This window comes from Diabrotica undecimpunctata, chromosome 2 (assembly GCF_040954645.1).
Source record: "Diabrotica undecimpunctata isolate CICGRU chromosome 2, icDiaUnde3, whole genome shotgun sequence".
In the NCBI taxonomy this organism is placed as follows: Eukaryota; Metazoa; Arthropoda; class Insecta; order Coleoptera; family Chrysomelidae; genus Diabrotica; species Diabrotica undecimpunctata.
In genome coordinates, this window is record NC_092804.1 from 70,627,165 (window position 1) to 70,653,289 (window position 26,125).

At 30.9% G+C, this 26,125-nt stretch overlaps 1 protein-coding gene across 1 annotated transcript; it reads left to right on the forward strand.

Moving 5' to 3' along the window:
* Positions 1 to 787: 787 nt before the first annotated feature.
* Positions 788 to 24,819, forward strand: LOC140434666 (glucose dehydrogenase [FAD, quinone]-like). Its single transcript, XM_072523086.1, has 3 exons — positions 788 to 1,064; positions 13,988 to 14,206; positions 23,313 to 24,819. The coding sequence occupies exons 1-3, from the start codon at positions 872 to 874 to the stop codon at positions 24,779 to 24,781; spliced, it is 1,881 nt and encodes a 626-aa protein (XP_072379187.1). The 5' UTR covers positions 788 to 871; the 3' UTR covers positions 24,782 to 24,819.
* The last annotated feature ends 1,306 nt before the right edge of the window (positions 24,820 to 26,125 follow it).

Genomic DNA, 26,125 nt, shown 5'->3' on the forward strand with positions numbered 1-26,125 from the left:
CAATGGTTGTACGTACAAGTCTGTAGCTTAAAAAATATAGAAGTTATTACAATTGTTAATAAGTAAAAAGCATACCCCTTTTTCAAACGTTTATTTTGTAAATAATTTCGATGAAAACGCAATATGCATTTAAATTTTGAGATAGTTTAAATCTTAAAGAATCCTATGAAATTTGAATCCTATTTGACCGATCGGGGGGAAATTTCGCACAAATTTAAAAGACGGTGGTAATTCCTCGATGCTCAAATGTATTAATAACATTTTATTTTGTTAATAAAAAAATAAAAAAATTAATAAAGTTTATAAATTAGTGCACAAAACTGCTTTTTTGCAAATATCTCCGCAAATTATTTATTAATTTTAATTTAAAAAACGGGAAAATAAAGAAATTCTTGATATAAAAAAATGATATAAATATTGTTTATGTAAAATATAAGGAAAAAAACTTATAGACATAAAATCAAATTATGACCATAAATTATTGTTTAAAAAAAACGCAAGGTAAAAATACGAGTACTTTTTCATCTCTATTCTTCATCTAGTAACCCCCACCTATGTCTTAAAAGCTTCAGATATCTGCGAAAAATTATTCGACCTTTTTTTAACCAGACTGGGCTATTTGGATTATAAAATAATATTAACTTCAAACTCTTAATATACCAAAATTTGATGACCGGATAATATTTTATATAATAAACACCCAATAAACGGTCAAAAACTAATTAAGGATGTAAATCACTGAAAAGTTGTGTAAAAAAACAGGTATTTTATAAATTGATTTTGCACGACCTTCCCCTAACAACGTTGGTATTAGTATATTACATTGTGAGTTGTGATTCTCTTTAAATTCATTTAGCTAATAAAATCAAAGATGGGAAGTGTTTGTAAATTGGGATTGTGGTTGTTAGTTATTGTCGTAAATAGTTATGGAAAACAAAGTTTATCAAAAGAAAAAATTATCTCTAATTATAAAAGATTAATTTTTAACGAAGGTATAAACGCTTTTTCTTATGAATATCATACTGATGCTCGTATGTATAAACCAGATGGAAACACCTTAGAAGGTAGGTCGAATATTATCAATGTTTTGTAAAATTAACTTTTGATTTTAATTTACTTTATAAAATAACTATTTAATGTGTATATTTCCAAGTGATTTATAAATACAGCTTATATTTCGGATTAATAAAATCAAATTTAGAATGCAAATTAGGCTTTACTAATAAGACTTTATTATCTAAAACTCCTATCATCATTCTCTTTGCTAATATATTACGGTGCGGAATCAACTTCTCTAATTCTTCTTCTTCTTTTTATGTAGACATGACTGTTTTTCAATGTGCTTCCAGTAAGTTGTTCCATAGTTTTCTCGTGGTCTTCCTACTGATCGTCTTCTATTGGGGAACCGTCTCTTACCCTCTTTACTACTCTACTTATCCAATTAAATTTCATTATAAATATATATGTTAATATATATATATATATATATATATATATATATATATATATATATATATACATATATATATATATATATATATATATATATATATATATATATATATATATATATACATCCTACTATCATTTTCGCATCGATACATTATGCTTTTACCATCAATTTAGCATCGTTTTGCAAAGTAGCATCTGTATATCGACGCTACTTTACAAGACCTTAATAACTGTTTTCCCGTACTTGTTACAAGAATTTTAACCATCTCATTGATTAGAGTCTTGATACCGTGTTGGTATTTTAAAATATCCGCTTTCTCTTTTTATCCCTTACTGAGTTATATAAGTTTATTCCAGAAAATGTTTGAGTCTAAAATGATGGTACAGTGAAAATATTATATATATTTAGTTCAGGGTTTTACCGTTTACTCGCTGCCATTATATACATGAAAATGTATATCCCACTTTCATTATCAATCATTTTAGCATCAGAAATTTGGCATCGTTGTTGAATATAATATTACCCACGACGAAATAGTAAATTTAAGAATATATATATATTTTTTTCATCTACAAATCATTCTGGCATCATGTTTGGTTAAAAGTAACGGGTTATGATATATTGCAACTACCTATTGTATCTTCGCTCCAATTCGTCCAGTCGCGACGTACAGCACCTCAAATGATAGGATTTAACCAATAAAATACAATAAGACAGAAAAATCAAATATAGCAGCATGTCAAAAAGGCCTTAATTATATATCTTTGTTTCTATAAGTCCAATCGTGACGTACAGTATCTCAAATGACAGGATTTAACCAATTAAAAACAATGAAATAAAAAAATTAAATACAGCAACATGTCCAAAGGGCCGTAGTCACGTATCTTCGGTCCTATTAGTCCAATCGTGACGTATAGTACCTCTAATGATAGGATTTAACATAAATAATACAATGGGATAGAAAAATCAAATGCAGAACAATGTCAAAAGGGCCTTAGTTGTGTATCTTTAGTTCTATTAGTCCAATCATGACGTGCAGTACCTCAAATGAAAGGATTTGACAAATAAAATACAATGAGGTATAAAAATTTAATGGAGTAGCATGTCAAAATGGCCTTAGTTATGTATCTTCGGTCCTATTAGTCCAATCGTGACGTACGATACCTCAAATGATAGCACTTAACCAATAGAATACAATGACATAGAAATCAAATACAGCATCACGTCAAAAGGGCCTTAGTTACGTATCTTTGTTTTTAGTGGCCCAATCGTGACGTACAGTACCTCAAATGATAGGATTTAACCAATCGAATACAATAAGATAGAAAAATAAAATACATCAGCTTGTCAAAAGGGCCTTAGTTATGTATCTGCGGTCCTATTAGTCCAATCATGACGTTTCGTACCTTAAATGATAGAATTTAACTAATATAATACAATGAGATATAAAAATTAAATAGAGTAGCTTGGCAAAAGGGCCTTAGTTATGTATCTTCGATCCTATTAGTCCAATCGTGACGTAAAGTACCTCAAATGGTACCATTTAACTAATAGAATACTACGACGTACAAATCAAATACATCAACACTAAAAGGACTATAGGTATATATCTTTGCTCCTATATATGTTATGTCAAAAGAGGCTTAGTTGCGTAAACGAATTAACGCACAGAAGTGTGTGGCATATTACGTGACAGGATTATTAGCGAATACCATACGATTACGTCATACATCTCTTTGCATACGTCCACTTTTAGTTAACTACTTAGTATGTATTCAGTACTTTGCTTTACGGTTGTTGAGGCATTAACTCTTAAACAGAAGAATGTTAAAAATCTTGAAAGCTTTGAGATGTGGTGCTACCGCCGTATACTAAAAATAAGTCGGGTGGATAAAATTACAAATGAAGAGGTAATACGCAGAATAAATAACGATCCAGAAGTTATACTGAATATAAAAAAGAGAAAACTTGAATAGTTTGGCCACCTGATGAGAGGACAAAAGTACACATTCCTACAAAATATAATGCATGGAAAAATCCAAGGACGCAGAAATCCAGGCCGTAGAAGAATGTCCTGGATGAGAAATTTAAGAGAGTGGTTTGGCTGTACCACTAACGAATTATTCAAAACAGCAGTAAATAAAATTAGAATCGCCCTAATGATATCCAATCTCCGATAGCAGAGGCACTCAAAGAAGAAGATATGATAAACTCGAAAAATCTCCAACGTTCACTGTTAGACATATGCCTCCCGTTCAGTATACACATTTACTGCTCCTTGACGCTGTGACGAGAATGAGATAGGATTTAACAAATAGAATGACAGAAAACTAAAAAAGACAATGTGTCAAACGTGGAATGCGTCGCAGAACGTGAAATATTAGCGTAAAATTATATGATGCCATAGACGGTTCTTTAATACCCAGCAAACTCGCTTTGTAAAGTTACATAGCAGGGATCTGTGCGAGAAAAAGTCGATCATTCGTTTTATAACCCAAAGGGGACCATAAAATATTCAACGTTAAAATTTGACATTATGTAACGGTATGACAAATCTTTTTTCTCCCGCATGTGCTTGCCTGTGTACCTATACAAGGGGAGTCGTGCATAACCTTTAAGTTGATCGTAATACATGCAATAAAACATAAATGCACATAAAACTGCAACAACAAGTATGTTGACGACTTGGGTTAGTATATACAGTGCATTCCGTACGTTTTTTAAACATGGTTAGGAAATTGTTGACTGGAGGCTATTAAAGAAGTTCTTAAAATAATTGCGGGTCACCGCCTTTTCTGTAAATGGAGTGAATATTGTTATCGATTTAATTTTTTTCTTCAGTTGAATAATTCCTGCTGGTATTTGGTCTAAGCTTACTTCTTTTTCTCATTCAAACTGTTTCATAGCTAATTTTACTTCCTCTTTATAGTGCCCTGTTCACCTGTTTTGGTAATTTCGGACTATTTCATCTCTTATAACATAAAACAGTTGTTTCAGATATGTTTATCGCGTTTCCTTTTTTTTATGAATGAATATGCTGCCGTTTTCATCTCCTACTATTTCATATGGAGCTACACGATTAACAATTCCAAATCAAGAAAAGACAAATAACACTCCGAATTATATTATACAACTAATAGTCGAAAAATAAAGAGCAAGAGGTAGATAATCAGACAATTAAGATGAGCGCTACATGATGTACGCAATGCCACATTTGAACACTACATTAGTACATTGTCTAAAGAAGATCATTTACTATGGATAGCAACAAAACACTTAAAGAGACCTGATCAATACAACCCACCAATTAAGAAAGATGACGTTAGTTGAGGGAGATCAGACCAGGAAAAAATGTCAACATTTTCAGAATACCAGATAATAATAATCAAGCAATAGAACACTGAAAACTTTTGTTTTTAACTGTACGCCCGTGAATGACTTATTATTTTTTAAATAACACTTAATATTGCACTTTTTTATTGTATTTTTTTCATCTTTCAAGATAATTCGTATAGGAATATATTTATTTATAACATACGGTCTTATGGGAACAAGAGTTGCAGTAAAAGATTTTTCTAAATATAGAATGTAAACCATATTTCCAATATATTTGTGAAAAAGAACCAGTTTATAATATTCCGGACGACGTAATAAAACCTTATTTTAGACTATTGGTCGATGAATTGAAATCATTGTTCAAGAAACGAATTATTCATGTGCAGATGTTTTACTATAAAAACATGTAAAACCAAAATCTCGATTAAAAAAATTGCAACCAGTTACTCACGATGAAACTTAACCCCATTATTGATTTTACAAGTAATAAAATGGGTCGACAAAAGACCAGTTTTAATCCTTACAACATTTAAACATAATAGTTATATCTTGGTTTAATCAGATGAAAAGAAAAATTATACACAAGTACTAAAACCACAAACTATTCTCGATTATAACTTGGTGAAAAAGAGTGTTGATTTTAGTGATTAAGTGGCTTCTTACCAAAGCCCAATACGCAAAATTCTGAAGTGGTACCGGAAAGTGGCAGTGGAATTAATATTTAATACCGCATTTAATACCGCAGTAGTAAATGCTTAGTTGCTAAATAATAGAAAACGTAAAAAAGCGACAACCTATCCTTGAGTTCAGACTGGAGTTCGCGAAGGCATTTGCAAATAAAAAAATGTTGTAACCCTCACGAACAGTTACACCCAAAAATACCATCTCAGGCAAAGCGATGTAGATAATACAAAGAGAAGAAAGTGTACAAGATGTAACAAAATTTTAAGAAGAAGCATGACTAGTAGAAAGGACGATAGAAAAGTTAAAAAAGTTAAAACATACTCTGAAGAATGTGATGGCAAAACTGGAATATGTCTAGTGTGCTTCAATGGAGCACATTAAAAAACAATTTTACTTATACAGGAACTATTATTGAGTAAAAACGTATTATACCTCAAGTGGCCTTATAGTATTGGAAGTCGTAAGTTGATAGTTTTAGTAGAACATTTTAATTGTTAATTACCTCCGAAAAAGTGAGTTATAGTATTTATAAAAAGATGGATGTAAATAATATGCCTTCGACATCTAAAAAAGCTAAATGTGAATATAAACGTAGATTGACCACTGCTGAATTACAATCATTGTTAGAAGCATCTGGCGAGGACGATGTAGATAAAATGAATGGTGGAAGTGACTCTGATTGACTCTGACGAAATATTTGCACAAAGTCGTTCAGAAAAATAGAGGATTGCGTTTTGGAAAGAAACAACACAAACAGAATTTAAGACTTTTCTCGGACTTATGTTCCATATGGGGACAATTAAGATGAACCGTCTGAATGACTACTAAAAAAGTATGGGTAACTTCTATAATAGTGTTGACTTGACTAGATAATTGCTCATAGCCCATATTAAGAAATAAGCGAATAGATAATCCTCACTTGTCAAAGAAACTGAAAAAACGTTAAGTGGTCTAAAAACTAAAAAGTCCCCTATTCAAACTGGTTTTTAATAAAAAATTTAATAATATGTTAAAGTTTTTTTAATATACCCTAAAACTAAAAGCGAAAAGAATCGATTGCAAGTTACAAAATACTTGTAGAGTCATACTGTTTGGACAAGTACAGTTGTTTAAATAATCGCTTTCTGTCATAAACAAATTGAATAAATTGTAAAATATTTTTTGATCTGCTTGATATTTAGCACACTTTAATAACTCATCAATTGCCATAATTGCCTGTCGTTAGGCCAAAAACAAAGTTATTAACATTATTTATAAATTACTACAAACATAATATCATAGAGTTTACGGTTTTTTGGAATTATATCAATTATTTATGTATTTAAATTTGGTATTTCTCTACATAAAAAACTTTTTATGGTCTACAACTATTATTTGAATTATTTTTCTTTAGAATGTATACAAAACGTTTTATAAGCAAAAAATTATTTTTTTTTGCCTTTTAAGATTGTTTAAAAAAACAAAGCAAAATCAACTGTACGTCTTTACGAATTTTTCGTCAGCTACCCCTCATACTATTTAGAATTTAAATTTCTGTATAAGATTTTTTTCAAATTATTTAGCGAGGTTCCGTGAACAAATATTATTTTTTTCCGATCAAATATTATTTTTTTAGGTGATTAAGCCACAATTATTGGTCGTTATTGAGATGAAAATTACATTTTTAATTAACTAATATTTAACGTTTTGATTTCCACTATTATTTTACAATAGCTTTGTTTATTGTACTAATTATGTAAACATGTGTATACACATTTTGTACAGAAAAACGTTGTTTGAGAACGATTTCCGGAATGGAAATCAAAATTTCAAACATTATCACAATCACAACCAATAATAAAGGCCTTAATCCCATAAAACCATAATATTTATCTCAAACTATTCATCGATAGCTTCGACTAAACAGGTTGTAAATTAAAATTTATGTAAAATATTCCCCTACACGATTCTCTGGGCAAAAATATCTAGGTTAAATAAATATAACATCTAAACGAAGAAAAAAACCTGTTGAGACTGCAACTTGTGAGCAGGTAGTTTCAATGTCGTCATTCGAACTTGACCCAAACAACCGATCGATATTTAGGTATCTAAAATATTATTTTAAGGATTAATACCGGCAACATCTACTGGCTCTAAAATGATGCCAAATACAGTGATTTTACCGCTCGATGTTAAAACGTAGGTTTGATGTAAAAATTAAATATATAAAAAAAATCGGAATATTAAAAAACCGACAACAGTGCCAAGCCTACAAAGGTACCCTAAACGAACATACACAATTTATAAATAGAAAATGATAGCAATTCTTGGTGATGCTAAATTACTGCAACGTGAAAAGAGTTCTAAAGGATAGCGGGATGTATATATATATATATATATATATATTATTGTGATATTTAAAGTCTTGGTGCGCCAAGCAATAATTAGCTAATTAATTTTTTTGATTAATTAAAATTATTTAAATGATATGATTATTACTCTATCACAATTTTAATTCTTTTATCTCAGGGTTAAATTCGTGCTTCAATATCTATGCTATTACATGTGAAAGGTAAGGTCCAGAGAATACCGGAATAATAAAAAACACATATGATCTAACACTATATATTGAAATAAAATAATGAAATAATTCACACTCAAAAGTTTTCAATAAACAAATCTCATATAAGGATTCTCAAAATTTTGTTCTCCGTACGTGAACAATCAAAATTAATGGTACAAACAATATTAATTGAAATCTCAAAATCCCAAACTATTCTAACTCTCCTAATCAAAATATTTATATCCTTTCCAAATTACGTGTAAAATTGTGTTATCAATAAAAGAAAAAAAACTGCAGAAACAAAATATCTCTCTCTGATGATGAGTGGTCCTAATCCTTGTTCCTTGTAGACTATATTATCTCCTCTCAACCGCTCCCTATGTAATCAGCAATCGTACAACAGATTGTTGCAAGTATATCGTCCTTAATGATCTCCTTCAAAAGCACAAATCATTCAAATTATGATAGCCTTTCTCCTCTCGATAAACTGAATCTCTCGTTGGCCCGAGTGAAAAATGACTCTTGGAATATCTTCTCTTTACGATAAACTGAATCTCTCGTTGGCCTGAACAGTGACTCTTGGAATATAAGTAGGAAAATATGACTTACAATATTTTGCTGCTCCAGCTTCTGTCAGATACACTAACTCCACAAAACTCACTAACATTCAACACTACTGCTTGCTACTTCTCAGGAACCGCCAGAGAACAATCCTTGTTCCTCTTACAGATTTGGAAAACCAACTGCTTATATTTTCTCTCTCCTCAATCTAGCTAAACTTTCCTTATCCCACCTTTTTCAATCTCCGCCAATCAAAACTCGTCACAATTCCCCATTTTTTCATTTCGATAACAAACAAATTTTTACCTATAATTATAAAATTTCCTAAAACTTATTTACAAATATTATTTTCTATAATTCTTAAAACTAACAAAAACCTCTTTATAAAATATCTTCTATTGTCTTTAATCACTGCACTAATGTATTTGTAAAAACCCGTTTCAATTTGTCTTTTGTTTCACTTAAACTTATGCGGGTCAACTGAAGTATTACAAAGAAATAATTTATGTAAAGCTTACTTTTTGTTTAGTACAGATAATCCAAGAATTTAATAACTTTCCTTCTTAGAAATGTTTGTTGGTTATACTTTCTGAATTATTTTAATTTTTTGTTGAACTTTGAAATATTTTAAACAAACCAATATTTTCTTGATTTTACATATCATAACAAATCCCCGCCATTTGATCTGCCGAAAACTCTTTGTTAAATTTTAAAATGACAAAAGTTTTCCAGGATCAAATCATTTCACTATGTTATTAAAATCTACTTATGATACTGATAAATGTCGTGAATGTTAAAATACCCCGTATATTGCCTCTCTTTATACGGGATTGGATATATTTTCGTTTTAAATTTTTCCAAGTATTTTCCCTTCAAAGAAAATTCATAATTTTTAGCCACTCGGTTTACTTTATTAACAAGATCTCCATGGTTTCTTAAAATCTTCTCTATGTTTTCTCCACAATTTATTTTTCTTTCATCCTCCTTTTGTTCATATGTGTTCACTGTCCATAATACTTCTTCACACAATTCTGGATTCTCGTCCATTAGTGCCATTTTTTCTTCTGTTTTCCTTTTATCCTCTAATTCCCTTTGGTATTCCGAGCACCATGTTTCTATTCCTTTCATTTCTCTGATGATACTTTCTTTTTCTTCCTGCTTCCATTCTGTTTTATCGTCGGTTGCCGACAATTCTTCTGTACCTTCTATTTCCTGTTTTTCTCTGGTCTCCATCTTATTTTCCTGCTTTCTTTTCGAACTCTTCTTCTTTTTCTTCCTTCTCTTTTTCTCTTCTGTTAGATCTTGTTCTTGTACTTTCGGTTTATTCTCTACAGTCATATCGATTTCTTTGTGTTTTTCCGGTGCATTGATCCTTCCAGAATTTGTTTTCCTATCTGTTTGCTTTTCTTCTCCTGTGTTGTCTGGTTCTGCTCTGATTTCCATTTTATTTTCCGCAAAATTTATGGTGATATCTTTTTTTCCCAATTCATCAATTCCCGCTATCATATCATGATTTAAATCTTCAATCACCACACATTTCATAATATGGAATTTGTTTCCCACTCTTATCTGTACTCCCAAACCTTCGTTTACTGTCGTCAAATTTTTATTGTTTGCACCCACTAAATCAACCCTAGGAATCTTATACACAAATCTGTCCAATTTTAATTCTTTTACTAGTTTTTTATTGATTAGCGATATCTCCGAGCCAGAATCAATCACAATTTTAATTGCTTTATGTTTTATAAATGCATCTAAAAATATTAGATTAGAATTAGAGATTTGTCTTTCGTTTCCTATTGCTACATGATTCATCTCCCTTCTATTTTGTCGTTGGAAGCTCTGGTTATTTCTATCATCCCTTTGTTCGTTAGTATTCCTATTCGGAGTATTTTGTGCATCTCTATTCCTGTTGTGATTTTCATATGTTCTATGTTGTGTGTCATTCCTGTTATCGTAATTTTGTTGTCTATTGTAATTATTGTAATTTCTCGGCCTATATTCGTTTGTTGATCTGGGATGTCGGTTTCTCTGGTCATAATTTGATGAATACCTTCTTTCCGGTCCATTATATTGGTCATGTTGTCTTCTATTTCTCATTTCTTTTCTTTTTGCTTCTTTTAATTGAAGGAATTGGCACAAACTATCAATATCTTGATAGTTTCTCAAAATCACGTGATCTTCCAACGTTTCCTCAAAATGTCTGCTGATCATTTCTACCAGCTGTTCGGTAGAATATTTGTATTCTAGATATTTTGAATTGTTATATATCTGCAAAGCATATCTTTCTTCAGATATTCCCATTTTTTCGTGATATTTTCCATTCTGTAGCTCTTGGTTGATTTCTCTCTGTTTATTTTTCCCCCAGAAATAGTTGAGAAATTTATTTTCAAAATCTGTCCAATTTTCAAACTCATCTTCCTTGCTTTCATACCATAACGCTGCTTCTTCTTTCAAATGGTTTCTAATTGTTTCTTTGCAATCGTCAAAATATCTAGTATGTTGTAATTTGGTTTTCAAATTTTTAACAAACGGTACTGGGTGTGTTTTCCGAATATCCCCGCCAAATTGTATTTTTATGTCACCCGGACTTTGGATGAGTACTTCTCTCCTGTCTCCCATCTCTCGTTGTTTTCTGATATCCTCAATTTGTTTTTCTATTTCTTTCTTGTCTTCTTGTAGCGCCATTTCAAATTTTTCTTCCAACTGTTCTATTTCCTTTTTCTGGAAATTTCGTATCTCCTTCATTGTATCTTGGATATCTTTAATCTCTGTCTCTTGTTTTGCATTCTTTAGGGTTATTTCTTCTATCTGTTGTATTAGTTCTTTCTTTATCCCCTCAACACATCCTTTAATTTCCTGTTCATAGTTTTCCAAACGCTGCTCTATATTCCTGTTATTTAGTTCTATTGCTTGCCTTGTTTCCCGTTGGTTTTCTTCCATTGTTTGTTTTGTTTCATCCATTTTCTTTGATGTTTCATTTTGGTTTTTCTCTATTGTTTGTTTTGTTTCTGCCATTGTTTGTGACTGGAGTTGCATTAGTTGTAATATTTTATCTATTCCTGATAGTTCTTTTCTCTCCTCAACTATTGTCACATTTCCTTCATTATCCGATACTTCTTCCAAAATTGTTTCATCTTCTCTGTTATCCTCCTTCCTTTCCTGCATTTTACTTTGTCTCCTTGTGACAGACATGTTGTTACTTTTTGTTATTGTTTTTGTCCCCGCCAAATGTGAAATTTTACAACACTCTATATGTTTCAGAACACGACAATATTTCTCCCCAAATGTATTAAATTTTCACGACAAATATCAAATATGCAATCAGTAAAATTCAAATAATTCAAAATAAATATCAAATGTACGATTGGTAAAGAAAATAAAATCAAATAATTCAATAGCAGTAAATATCCACTAACTACGATCAATCAATAAATCAAATTTATATTCCCTGGAAAAATTGTCAAAATACTTTCAAATTCAAATTCCCTCTATGTTATATGTTTTTATCTCTGGATCACCTGTACTTATTCCAGATCTCTTTCCCTTCCTTCAAATGTACAGCTGCGATATTTTCAAGCCCCACGTTTTGGAAGCCAGTTATTGTGATATTTAAAGTCTTGGTGCGCCAAGCAATAATTAGCTAATTAATTTTTTTGATTAATTAAAATTATTTAAATGATATGATTATTACTCTATCACAATTTTAATTCTTTTATCTCAGGGTTAAATTCGTGCTTCAATATCTATGCTATTACATGTGAAAGGTAAGGTCCAGAGAATACCGGAATAATAAAAAACACATATGATCTAACACTATATATTGAAATAAAATAATGAAATAATTCACACTCAAAAGTTTTCAATAAACAAATCTCATATAAGGATTCTCAAAATTTTGTTCTCCGTACGTGAACAATCAAAATTAATGGTACAAACAATATTAATTGAAATCTCAAAATCCCAAACTATTCTAACTCTCCTAATCAAAATATTTATATCCTTTCCAAATTACGTGTAAAATTGTGTTATCAATAAAAGAAAAAAAACTGCAGAAACAAAATATCTCTCTCTGATGATGAGTGGTCCTAATCCTTGTTCCTTGTAGACTATATTATCTCCTCTCAACCGCTCCCTATGTAATCAGCAATCGTACAACAGATTGTTGCAAGTATATCGTCCTTAATGATCTCCTTCAAAAGCACAAATCATTCAAATTATGATAGCCTTTCTCCTCTCGATAAACTGAATCTCTCGTTGGCCCGAGTGAAAAATGACTCTTGGAATATCTTCTCTTTACGATAAACTGAATCTCTCGTTGGCCTGAACAGTGACTCTTGGAATATAAGTAGGAAAATATGATTTACAATATTTTGCTGCTCCAGCTTCTGTCAGATACACTAACTCCACAAAACTCACTAACATTCAACACTACTGCTTGCTACTTCTCAGGAACCGCCAGAGAACAATCCTTGTTCCTCTTACAGATTTGGAAAACCAACTGCTTATATTTTCTCTCTCCTCAATCTAGCTAAACTTTCCTTATCCCACCTTTTTCAATCTCCGCCAATCAAAACTCGTCACAATTCCCCATTTTTTCATTTCGATAACAAACAAATTTTTACCTATAATTATAAAATTTCCTAAAACTTATTTACAAATATTATTTTCTATAATTCTTAAAACTAACAAAAACCTCTTTATAAAATATCTTCTATTGTCTTTAATCACTGCACTAATGTATTTGTAAAAACCCGTTTCAATTTGTCTTTTGTTTCACTTAAACTTATGCGGGTCAACTGAAGTATTACAAAGAAATAATTTATGTAAAGCTTACTTTTTGTTTAGTACAGATAATCCAAGAATTTAATAACTTTCCTTCTTAGAAATGTTTGTTGGTTATACTTTCTGAATTATTTTAATTTTTTGTTGAACTTTGAAATATTTTAAACAAACCAATATTTTCTTGATTTTACATATCATAACAATATATACATATATATATATATATATATATATATATATATATATATATATATATATATATATATATATATATATAAGAAAAAAGAAGTATTTGTTGACTCGTTAGGAAAAAAACAAAACTAACGTTGGTTGGGTTGGAGAATAAAAGGGGCTGTTAGAACACTACTCTTAAATGGCTCAAGCTTTCAATTGTGGTTACAATTATTTTCAAGAACTACAATAAAAATTATCTGATATAGTGGAACAAATAATTGCAAAAAAGGTAGTAACTTATCAGATAGAATTAGGTTAGTTAATAAAACTGCTGCCAAACGAATTTAAATAAACATTATAATTAAAGATAATTTGGTCTAATAAATGTTTCTTCTTTTTTTTAATTAAATGAAAAAATTATTAAAAAGAATTTGAATTGTGATCGTTTTCAGAATATGAACCGTATGATTTTGTCATCGTTGGAGCTGGTGTCACTGGATGTTTACTGGCAAACAGATTATCTGAAATAAGTGATTGGAAGATTTTACTTCTTGAAGCTGGTGATTATGGAGACAATGAAATTATGCCAATCCCTGGGTTGTTTGGTCTTAAGCTACTTTCAGATTACAATTGGGGATATGTAACTACACCACAAACACACATCTGCCTTGGTACGTGAAGAAAGTATATATTTATTTCATTATTATACAACAATAATTTTCACCATTTTCTTTTATTGGTTCACGCCAGACGTCCTAGGCAACTTAGATTTTAAAAGTTAAAGTTTGAGTAATTTTAAAAACAAATTACGTATTTGGACAATTATTATGCAACAACGGGAAAAATATATCGACTTTTTACACTGTTGTTTTTGAAAAAACTTTATATTTTTAGTAACAAATTTGTAGATAATGAAAAGTTTTCAGATTTTCTACAAATAAATTTCCAAAACGGTTATTTAAGAATTTCTCAAATTTTGATTTATTTATGCTTATTTTTTTACTGAATCCACAACCAAGAAACTTTAAATAAGAAATTTAATTGTAAATCATTTTAGTCCAATTTATTATTGTTTTGGATATCATATTTTTCCGCGATATTCAGAAAAAAATGTTGAAAAAATACAGGTCTGTAACATCGATTTCTGGCTGAAAACATTTTCCAGAATTTTATACACCTTTTATAACTGCAGCATATTAGAATTTTAATTACACTTTACCTTCGCGGGACATTTCTACAAGAATAAGATGTGATTCGTTAAAAGTAACACTAAACGGATATTTACTTGGTTTTATGTTGTTTTTACATCTTTTTTGAAATATTTTTTAAATTTTTTGGTACCAAGAACTATTTCTATCTCAAAGATCCAAAAAAACATTATTTTAAATTTAAAAAGGGATAATTCCTGGGAGTGGGCTGCATGTCATATAGTTCAAAAATAGTACAACAGAAGTAAAACACTTCTGTTGTGATTGGTATATTTAATTAAAATTAAATTTTAAAATTCAAATGAATTAAGCTCAAAATGTTTTCTGACTGATCGGTCCATTTGCAGTGAACCTAAAAGCAAGTAATCCCACTAAATTAATAAAAACGTAAGGTAAAATTTTAACTGTGATATCCAAACACGTTGTTAATTACTTAATTTATATTACTTGCAAAAAACCAAACAATGGTTGGATTTGATGGATTAAACCATACTTGAAAATATTAAATTATAAGGCAGTATGCCGATGAAATTAGATTGCCCTACTCAAAAAAGTGTTCTACATCCGAACTGTAGGAATCAATTTAATCTGAGATGCTGGAAGTGATAATTGACTGTTTATAGTGACAATGACACTCGGAACAAATTGATAGTACATTTTTTAAAAAGCAAACCAGATCAAGGACCCATATGTTGAACCCTATATAAATTTTTATTAGGTTAATTTATTAAAATTGAGACAGTAATTATTCTTTTTATCCAGATTTAGCCATACGGCTCACATTTCATCTAAGGGTAAAATTCACTCATCCCAGATACCTACGGTATCAAAAGGATTGAGCTCTGGTGGGACTCTTTCCGTGTTATCGAGACCTAGGTGACTTGGTATGCTGGAGTATCTCCCAAAAATTTTCGTACACATCTGGACGTTGAGAGTTATTTTTATTATTATTTATACCTATTCGTTTATATTTTATAAATTGACTATAAAATTAAATTGATCAGTAAAATTGGAAGCTGATTTTAGAAAAAGACAGAAATTAAAATATGATAATCAGAGGAAGTACGTGAATTAAGAATGATTTAAACGGTTGAATAATTAAATGTGAAAGAAAAGAAATTTATCTTGTAGACCACTTTGAGGGATTATAATGTCCTATAGTGTTATTAAAAACAATATGATGCAAAAGTAGTAAAGGGTAAGTATAAATATGGCGAAAGAAATGTACGAGGGCAAAGATTGCTAAACTTCTTACACCAGGAAAATTTATTCATGATAAATTCTTTTTTCGATAAAAAACCTCAGCGTAAATAAACATGGATCAGCCCAGATGGCAGTGTCAAAAATGAAATAGATTATATCATAAGAAACAGAAAAGAAATGATTAAAGACGTCGAAGTACTCAACAAATTTTCAATAAGAAGAGACCACAGATTAATCCGAGCTAAGATACTATTAAATATCAAATTGGAAAGAACAAAGATGATCCTAAAAACAAGAAAAAAGAAATGGATTCCCCCAAAAAACAACGACCTGTATGAAGATACACTAACCAGAGATATACAAGACTTGCAGGATGAAATAGAAGATGGCAAATAGATCAAGCAAATGATGGCATAACGAAGGCTCTAAAGGAAACGGAAAGGAAGTGCTGCCCGACCGATCTGACCCATAAAGAAAAACTAAGCCAAAATACCAAAGAGCTAATAGGTAAAAGAAGACAGCTGACGAAAAAATACGGCTCCAACTACACAACAATGAAAAAATTAAATAAAAAAATCGACCGGTCAATCCGAAAAGACGTAAGAGAAAACAATACAAGAGAAATAACTAAAATAATTCAAGAAAACAAAAGTTTAAAAGTTTTGAGGCGAAATACGAACAACATAGGCAACAAAAATATGTACAAAATAAAAAAACAAAGATGGAAACATTACTACTGATAGAATCAAAATCCTTGAGGTTGTCGAATCCTTTTATCGTGAAATGTATGAGAGCACCGACGAAAGGCAAGATCAGCCCCTGCCCAAAATCACAAACCAGGGATCACAATTAATGCCAGAAATAACTCCATACGAAATCAAAACGGCACTTTTAGAAATAAAAAATTAATAACAAATCCCCTGGCGATGACGGAGTAGTGATCGAAGCGATCAAACTAAGCGGAAATAAAATTATCCAGGCTTTGGCCAAGCTGTTCACCGAATGCATCTACCAAGGAAAACTCCTTCTCAATGGAAGAATGCAGTCAATATTTTATTACACAAGTAAGGAGACATAACAGATCTAAAAAACTATTGTCCTATCAGTTTACTTTCAGACATATATAAACTTTTCACAAAAATTATCAAAAAAAGACTGGACGCTAAATTAGACTTCTATCAGCCTAGAGAATAAGCTGAATTTAGATCGGGCCAAGACCAAGACGACCTCAGCTACATGATGAAGAAACTTCGAGAAGAATATACCAAGGCTGGTCTAGATATTAACCTCGCGAAAACAGAGTATCTATCTACAAGTGAAGAAGACATAGAAGATCTACAGATTGATGACAACGTAACAATCAAAGGAAAGGATAAATTCAAATACTTGGGGTTTATAATCACGAAAAAGGCAACAGCAGCGGAAGAAATTTCACAAAGATTAGGACAAACAAGAACATCAATCCGACAACTTAACTCAGTATGGTGGGATAGACACCTAAATATGAAGACAAAAACACAGATTTATAAAACATTAGTGCGAACTATTATGACATATGAGGCTAAAAATTGGATCATAAACAAGAAAAACAGATGCTGCAGAGTAACACGAATGGATAGTCGAAGTAATGACGAAATAAAGCAAAGAACATCAATAGAAACAGACATACATAGAACAAAAAAGACTAAAGTGGTATCGACATGTAAGAAGAACTAGTGACAGCAGATGGACAAAGAGAATAACCGAATGGAGCCCCATAGGAAGGAGGAAAACAGGACGACCCCGAAAATCCTGGAGGAACGAAGTAGACGACTCCATGAGTAAGAGAGGCCTAAACGATGGAGAATGGGACAACAGAGAGAGATGAAAACGGTTGAGTGAGGGAAGGCAGTATATATATATATATATATATATATATATATATATATATATATATATATATATATATATATATATATATATATACATATATCGGGATACAGCGCTAATGACCACTTACTAGTGATAAAGAACCTGATAGAGAAGTCTGCTGAATACAACAAACCATTGGAACTGATATTTGTCGACTACGAGAAAGCATTCGATACTACAAGCCATCTGAACAAGAAACAAATAAATTTGGTATACAGCGAGGAGTACGACAAGGAGAGACCGTCTCTCCTAAGCTACTCACGAACCTTTTAAAATATACTTGTAAGAATGCACATCTGAACGAGCGTGGTATCAACATAAATGGAGAGAAGCCCAGTCATTTGAGATTTACAGGTGACATCGTCCTTATAGCCGATCGTATGGATGATGCAATAATAATATTTGAACAATTATATCACGCTTCCTTGGAGGTTGGACTAAAGATTAATATAAACAAGTCGCAAATAATGACTAATCTGGTGCTAAATCGGAATATTGCTGTTAACGGAAGGGATATTATATCGGGAGCAGACTACATCGTATAAGTACTTAGGGCATGAAATTCGATTGAGCAGAGATAACCACACAGGTAAGCTCCCATGTCGCATGGGATTAGCCTGGGTAGCGTTTGATAAATTAAACTATGTATTTAAATCGGATCTACCCATATGCCTCAAAAGGAAAATCTTTGACCAATGTGTGTTACCTGTACTCACTTTGGAGCGGAAACATTAACACTCACAAAAAAGGTAGTGAATAAGATTCGCGTGACTCAGAGTGCTATGGTGTGCCAGATATTGGGTGTCTCACTGATAGATAAATCCCAAACGAAGCAATACGTCGTAGAACAAAAACAACAGACGCCATCATGATTATAACCTGACGATGAATAAAGTAAAAAGAATTGTATTGGAAAGTTGGTGGTCAACTGTAGGATTGATTGTATATGTCTAAGATGGATTTTTATTGTAATTGTTGTAAAATAAATAATCAAAATGAATATCAAATTCAAATAATTTTTATTTTGCAACAAATTTAATTCAAATCCTCCTTAGACATATACACCCAACCCTACAGTTGACCATCAAATTTCCAATACAATTTTTGTTACTTTACTCATCATCAACATCACTTTATTCACACACAATTAGTTATAATTATACTACAGGACATTATAAACCCTTCCAGTGGTTTATAAGATAAATTTCTTTTCTTTCTCATTTAAGTATTCAACCTTTTAATTGATTATTAATTCACTTACTTTCTCTTATTATCACATTTTAATTTTTGTGTTTTTCTAAAGCTTCCAATTTTACTGATAAATTTAATTTGAGTGTCAATTCATAAAATATAAACTTATAGGTGTAAATAATAATAAAAATAATAATTACTATTTTAGTTTTAATAAACTAGTCTAATAAAAATTTATATGTACTTTAACATCAGGATCCTTGACCTGGTTCACTTAAAAATGTACAGTCAATCTTGTTCCGAATGTCATTATCACTGTAAACCAGCGGTCGGGGAACCGCGGTAAATTAACCTAATGGGGTAAAAATAAAATTTTTTGGGGTAAAAATGAATCTTTTGTGAGTACAAAGTATATATTTTTAATTTGCTATTTTATAAACCTGTTAGTATTTTTTTCAACTTAAACAATTTAGCGACATATGCAGGCACGCCATATCACTCCCCACCACTAGAGTGTTCTCCTGTTACCCCCGGCTTAGTTTTTATTACTTAGTTGTTAGTTGGTGACAAAATCACCATTTTATTATTAATCATCGATATATCGATCAAGGTACAATGAAACCACAGTTTGTTGTATGTATGAAGATACTGACTTCAGAATCTTTCAAAAAAAGTCAATTGAAGAAAAAGTTAGATAATTTGCATTCACACCTGTCTTCCAAACCACGAGAATACTTTTCAAATTTAGAAATATCTGTTAAAAGACAAAGATTGAATAGCAACTTGTTTGGTACATTTGATGAGCGTTCAGTATCAAGGGCTAGCTATGAAGTAGCCTAGATGATTGCTCGAAATAAGAAGTCATACACTATTGGTGAAGATTTAGTTAAACCAGCTACTGTAAAAATGACAGAGATTATGTGTGGTCAAAAAGAAGCGAAGAAACTGAATTCAGTGCCCTTGTCTGCAAGAATTGTGAAAGAACGAATTTCTATATTAGCAGAAAATGCGAAGGAACAGGTTATTTTCGCATTAAAACAGGCTAAATATTTTGCTATTTAGCTTGATGAGACAATTGATTTTAATAGCAATTCACAGCTAATGGTATATGTTCGCTACAAAGGTAGATAATTTTGAAGAGGAATTGCTGTTTTGTTCTTCCCTCGAGTTAAGATCTCGTGGAATTAATGTCTACAATAAATGAATACTTCAATGCGCAAAGTTTAAAATGGGAAAACTGTATTTCTGTATCTTTGGATGGAGCTCCAGATATGCTGGGTCATATTTATGGTTTTTCGGCTTTAGTAAAAAAAAAATAACCCAAATATTGAAGCTACTCACTGTATGATCCATAGCCAGGGCCTTTGCACACAAATTTGTTCAAGTACTTTTTTTTATTTTTTCAAATAAAGGGTGGGGGAGAGTGGGAAAATATTTGTGGATAAATACCTGTAACTTTGGTTTGGATCAACCGATTTTAACAAAATTAGTGTCATTAGAAAGAGTGTGAAATAAATGATTTACATCTACTATAAAATAATTGCATTTAGTTTTATTTGTCGTAGGTAGAAGGTACTTTCGAATAGAAAAAATTAAAATTTGTTTTTTTTTTCAAAATGTTTAATGGAAACACCCATTTATTGTAAATTATAATGGAATTGAATTAAATTCGTAACAAAATGGCGCAAACCGCATGTTAATAGCTTTTGTCGAACTCCAGATATGAATAAAAACGCTTAAACTTAAGTAAGTATAGTATTGACTCACCCTGTATTATAAATTAAATTAAAAAATAAGTCAGTAGGTACTTTCAAATTAGAACAGAAATCGATTAAACGCCGAAGACTATATTCAAATCGCTCTTACATCAAAACGTCCCAATTTTGAAGCAATTCTATCGAACATGAAACATCATTTTTCCGAAACGTGAAGGAACAATGTTTTCAATTACTTTTTTTTTCTAATTTTTTCAATTCTAATTTTTGTTTGTATCACCATTATTATTATAATTATAATTTGTTACAGTATCCCAAATTGTCAACCCCCAATTGTACCCCAATTGGTAGCACCCCAATTTGTTGAAGATTATATATTCAATTAGAGTCTAATAATACAAGAAAAATATCATATGAATTACAAAATAACAAGAAATTATCATTAACTTCAACTGTATACTACATATATTACTATTATTACCGTTATGTATTACTAGGTATTACCTTGATAAATTGAATAAACGATGTTTAAATTAAATAATTGTTAGTTATTGTTTTCTTTTTAAAATTATCATGGGGGCTATAATATGAAAGATGCTAAAAAGAGGCGATTTCGTTTGTTTTTGCTCTTCGCCATGGGGTAATATCAACTTACACAAAAATATTTTGGGGTAATGATTAAAAAAGTTCCTTGAACGCTGCTGTAAACAGTCAGTTATCATTTCCGGCATCTCAGATTACTTGGCATTTACCATTGCTACAGTTCGGATGTAGAAAACTTTTTCGAGTAAGGACTTATGTTACCTGTTGACAATCTAATTTCATCGGCATACTGTCACTTAATTTAATATTTTCAAGTATGGTTTAATCCAAGTAAACCCAAAGACTGTTTGGTTTTGAGGTTATTTTGCAAGTACTACAAAGTAAGTAATTAACCACATGTTTGCATATAACAGTCAAAATGTTACCTTAAGTGTTTATTAATTTAGTAGGATTATTTGCTTTTAGGTTCACTGAAAATGGACTGATTGGTTCGAAAACGTTTTGGACTTAATCCTTTTGGGTTTTTAACTTATTTGAAGTTATTACAAAGTTTACTGTACTAATGTACTAATATTTAAGATTCTATATGATAATTAATATACATTCGCTTTTTAGTTATTACATCGCTTTTTTAATTACCGAGAATTGGATGTAGACGAGTGTTGAGTGAATCTTATCAGTCGTAACCATTTTTGTTCTAATTAGGTCAAAATAAAAATTTTAATTTAAATTTTCCTACAACGATTAGTGCAGTCAAAACCATAGCAGACACAGATAAACTAATGACGCATTACCACGATGATGACGAATTTTACTCCCAATTCCTAGAAAACTAAAACATTTAGTCGTTAACTTTCGGGCCAATGCTGTTTAAATGCATTCATTTTTTTCGAATCCTGAGAAAACTAATAAATATTTTTGAAAAATTTAAATGCAGAATGAAAGATTGCGTTATTACTGAGGGCCGAAAGTCCCTTAGAATAAACAAAAAGTTTTTTTGAATGAGATATTTGAAATTAAAAATTACACTAAATTTTCTCTTCTTTTTCACCCCTGTAACTTATTAAACCAAACATTATAGAAGTTTTCAGGGACTTTCGGCCCTCAGTAATAATGTAATCTTTCATTCTGCTTTTAAATTTTTCAAAAATACTTATCAGTTTTCTCAGGATTCGAAAAAAATGAATGCATTTAAAAAGCATTGGCCCGAAATTTTGCGCCTACGCTCTTAACAGCGGAGCTAACGAAGTTATTATAACCTTGAAAAGGTTATTATAAATGATATTAACTTCCGGTTAAAACTGTTGTAAAAGTTTATATTGTCGCTCCTCTTTCTCTTTATTTAATGTTTCGATAATTTCTTATTACATTTTTTATTTAGTATTTTATTTTATGATAGATTCAAGTTTTATTATTCATCACATTCGCTTGGTGCTTTATGTATTTATGGTTAATACCCCATAATAATATCCCATATAGTCCAGGGGGAAAAAGTACTCACTAATCCAGGAATTTATGTAATGTGGTTATAAAGAGCAACCTTAGGAGCAATCCCCCAGTTCATTCAACAAAAAATTTTTGGTTATTGTTTACTTATGAGCGTTTATAGGTGCAAAATACGTATTTTTTAAGTTTTTTACATTTTTTGCCTAAAGTAAGTGTTGGAATACTTTACTGTTACTTTAGGCAAAAAATGAAAAAAACTCAAAAAATACGTATTTTGCACCTATAAACGCTCATAAATAAACAATAAGCAAAAATTTTTTGTTGAATGAACTGGGAGATTGCTCCTGAGGTTACCCTTTATAAAAAAGGCCACATTACATAAATTCCTGGATTATAGTGTAAAATCAACCTTTTTTCCCCTCAGCCTGGTCTAATAGGACTCTTTAATTTGTCTAAAAATCATTTTTTATAAAAACACAGTAAAATTTTGACAATAAACATAAATATAAATAATAATCTACTGATAATAAATACAATATTTAATAATAGTATGTTTTTAGGCATGAAAGACCAAAAATGTACACTACCTAGAGGAAGGGGAGTAGGGGGTACTACTTTGATAAATTCCTTACAATATACACGAGCAAACCCAGAGAACTTTAACCAATGGTCAAAAATGCTTAATGATCCTTCATGGTCTTACGAAAACATGTTGGATTATTTTAAAAAATCTGAAAATTTTCAATGGACCAATCCAGAAGCACCTGTAGATTTAAGTTATCATGGAACAAATGGTCCTCTTACGGTGGAACATGCGGTAATTCATCATCCTCTTACTAATTTATTTTTAGATGCAAATAGAGATTTGGGAATTAATATAACAGACTACAACAGTCCGTCGCAAATAGGAGCATCAGTAACACAATTATATACAAATAAAGGAAGGAGAGAGGATATGGGTAGCATATTCGTCACACCATTTTTAGAAAGAAGAAATCTTAAAGTTCTTACAGGAAGTTATGTTACGAAAGTGGTCATTAACAAAGAAAGTAAAATAGCCGAGAGTGTTATATTTACCAAAGGAGGTAAAACGTATAATGTAAGAGCAAACAAAGAGATTATTATTTCTGGAGGAGCAATTACGAGTCCCCAAATTCTTATGTTATCGGGGGTAGGACCAAAAAGACATTTAGAAGATGTTGGTGTAGATGTAATTCAAAACTTGGAAGTAGGTAGTCGATTCAAAGAGCATGCTTTAACGGGTAATCTATATTTTTCTTCGAATTTATCAACACCTATCGAATCTATAGAGGATCAGTTGAGAGATTTTCTGAATAATACTGGAAGTTTAACGTCGGCTAGTACTTTATCGCAAAGTGTTGGTTTTTATAATTTAGAAAAAAGAGATGGTCATTTACCTAATGTAGCAATGTTTATTGATACCCATCAAACCAGTATATTCGAACAAAAAATATTAAAGTGGAAAGATGACTATTATGAGACTCTCAGTAATATTAAGCTTGGTAATCCATTCCGATTTATGATATTACATATGACTACAAAATCCGATGGTACTATAAGATTAAAGAGCAATGATCCATTTGACTACCCACTCATAAATCCCAATTTACTTACAGATCAAAGAGATAGAACGCAAGTATACAGGGCGATAAAATTTTTATTTAAAATGATAGAGACCCCTACATTTAAGAAATTTAATTTAAAATTTGCAACTCCTACTTTAGCTGCATGTAATCACTGTAAGTATAATTCCAAAAAATGTTGGGAATGCTTTATGAAGGAATTGACCATGCCAGGATATCATCCTATGTCTTCATGTCCGATGGGTGCAGATCCGAGCAAAGGAGCAGTTGTGGATAACAATCTTAAAGTGTTTGGTGTGAATAAATTAAGAGTTGCAGATGCTAGCGTTTTTCCAGGACCCATATCAGGATACCCTAGTATAAATTGTTTGGTTATAGGAGAAAAACTTGCGGATGTGATTAAAAAAGAGTATGGTGTAATTTAAAATTTTAAATAAAACATTTTCTTTTTGTCTTTTTAATTTTATAGTATTTTACATATTTAATTTGCTGTTTACTAGTTTCTCGCTTAGAATAATTTATTATTTGTCTTACAAAACAATGTATGTCTTATTTGTAACTGGCAGCTTATTAAAAATGCAAATCTTCGTTAATCTGCAAACAGCAGGTAAAGTGGTCAAACTGAAATCACTCAAAATAATATCCTCTCATGTTGAAATGTAGTTTTAGTTATTATTTTTCAAATGGTCCACATAGTTGGAGAATCAAAAGGGGACAGATTTATATGTTAAATCAAATTAATGTTATAGCGGTTACATCATATTAATATAGTCCTACCGGAGATCTAAGAGAGTCATTAATATTTATTATCGATGAGTGTCTACCACAAGGCAGCGGGGGATCGCCTCTGGACAGGATCGTAATTTTATTTTCGATTTTCATTACTTATTCGATTATTGGGTGTGTTTAAAAGCCGGTCTTTATCATTGTCTACTAAAGTTATAATAGTTGCAAAAATATTTACATACACTACATTCACATATTTACAAAACTTTATCATTTCTAAATAGAGTACAAAAATAACAGAGCCAAAAATATTTTAGAAAATTATTTTCAAAATTGGGGTGTGTTTAAAAACTGGTTTTATACCGTTATCAACTGAATTTAAAAATATTTACATAAATTACGTATACATAGAAAGTTTACCATTTATAAATATAATACTAATCAAAAAGTACTTACATTAAAAAAAATTACTTGGACAAGTCGGTTTAACTATCACTGTCGTTATCTAGATCTATAATAATTGCTTCTTTGAGCAACCTATCTGTATTTATATAAGATCTTTCCATCTTTAGAACATGGGCAACACTATTTTTCCAGCTGTTATTGGCTATTTTCTCTATTTATAATTCAATTAGACGAACCACAGATGAATTAAGGGTGGGCGAAACATTATTTCTCCTTACTGATGCTTCTAGCTCATGCAATAGTAAGACGGAAGTCTTAATACTATATGACCCATTTCTTCCGCCAAACTGTCGCAATAATATTGTTTTCTGATGGAAAATGATTTTAAAGTTTCAAGTAATTGTTTTTTAGAATAATTATCTTCATAATATATATCATTTTCCAGCATATAATCCTGGATTCCAAGTTTGGTGTCATTAGAACATGGAACTTTATTCAGCCTACGACTGTGGTAGCTGGCATTGTCCACCACAATTACACTGTTTGTTGGTATATTTGGCAATAACTTCGTTGAAAAGCAGTTTTCAAATAATTTTGACGTGGTGTCATCATGATAGTCGACACGGTAGTCCGTAATG

Coding starts and splice junctions, on each gene's coding strand:
- LOC140434666 (XM_072523086.1), top strand. CDS start 872: ATGGGAAGTGTTTGTAAATTGGGATTGTGGTTGTTAGTTATTGTCGTA. Junction 1,065..13,987: donor AGATGGAAACACCTTAGAAG/GTAGGTCGAATA, acceptor GATCGTTTTCAG/AATATGAACCGTATGATTTT. Junction 14,207..23,312: donor ACAAACACACATCTGCCTTG/GTACGTGAAGAA, acceptor GTATGTTTTTAG/GCATGAAAGACCAAAAATGT.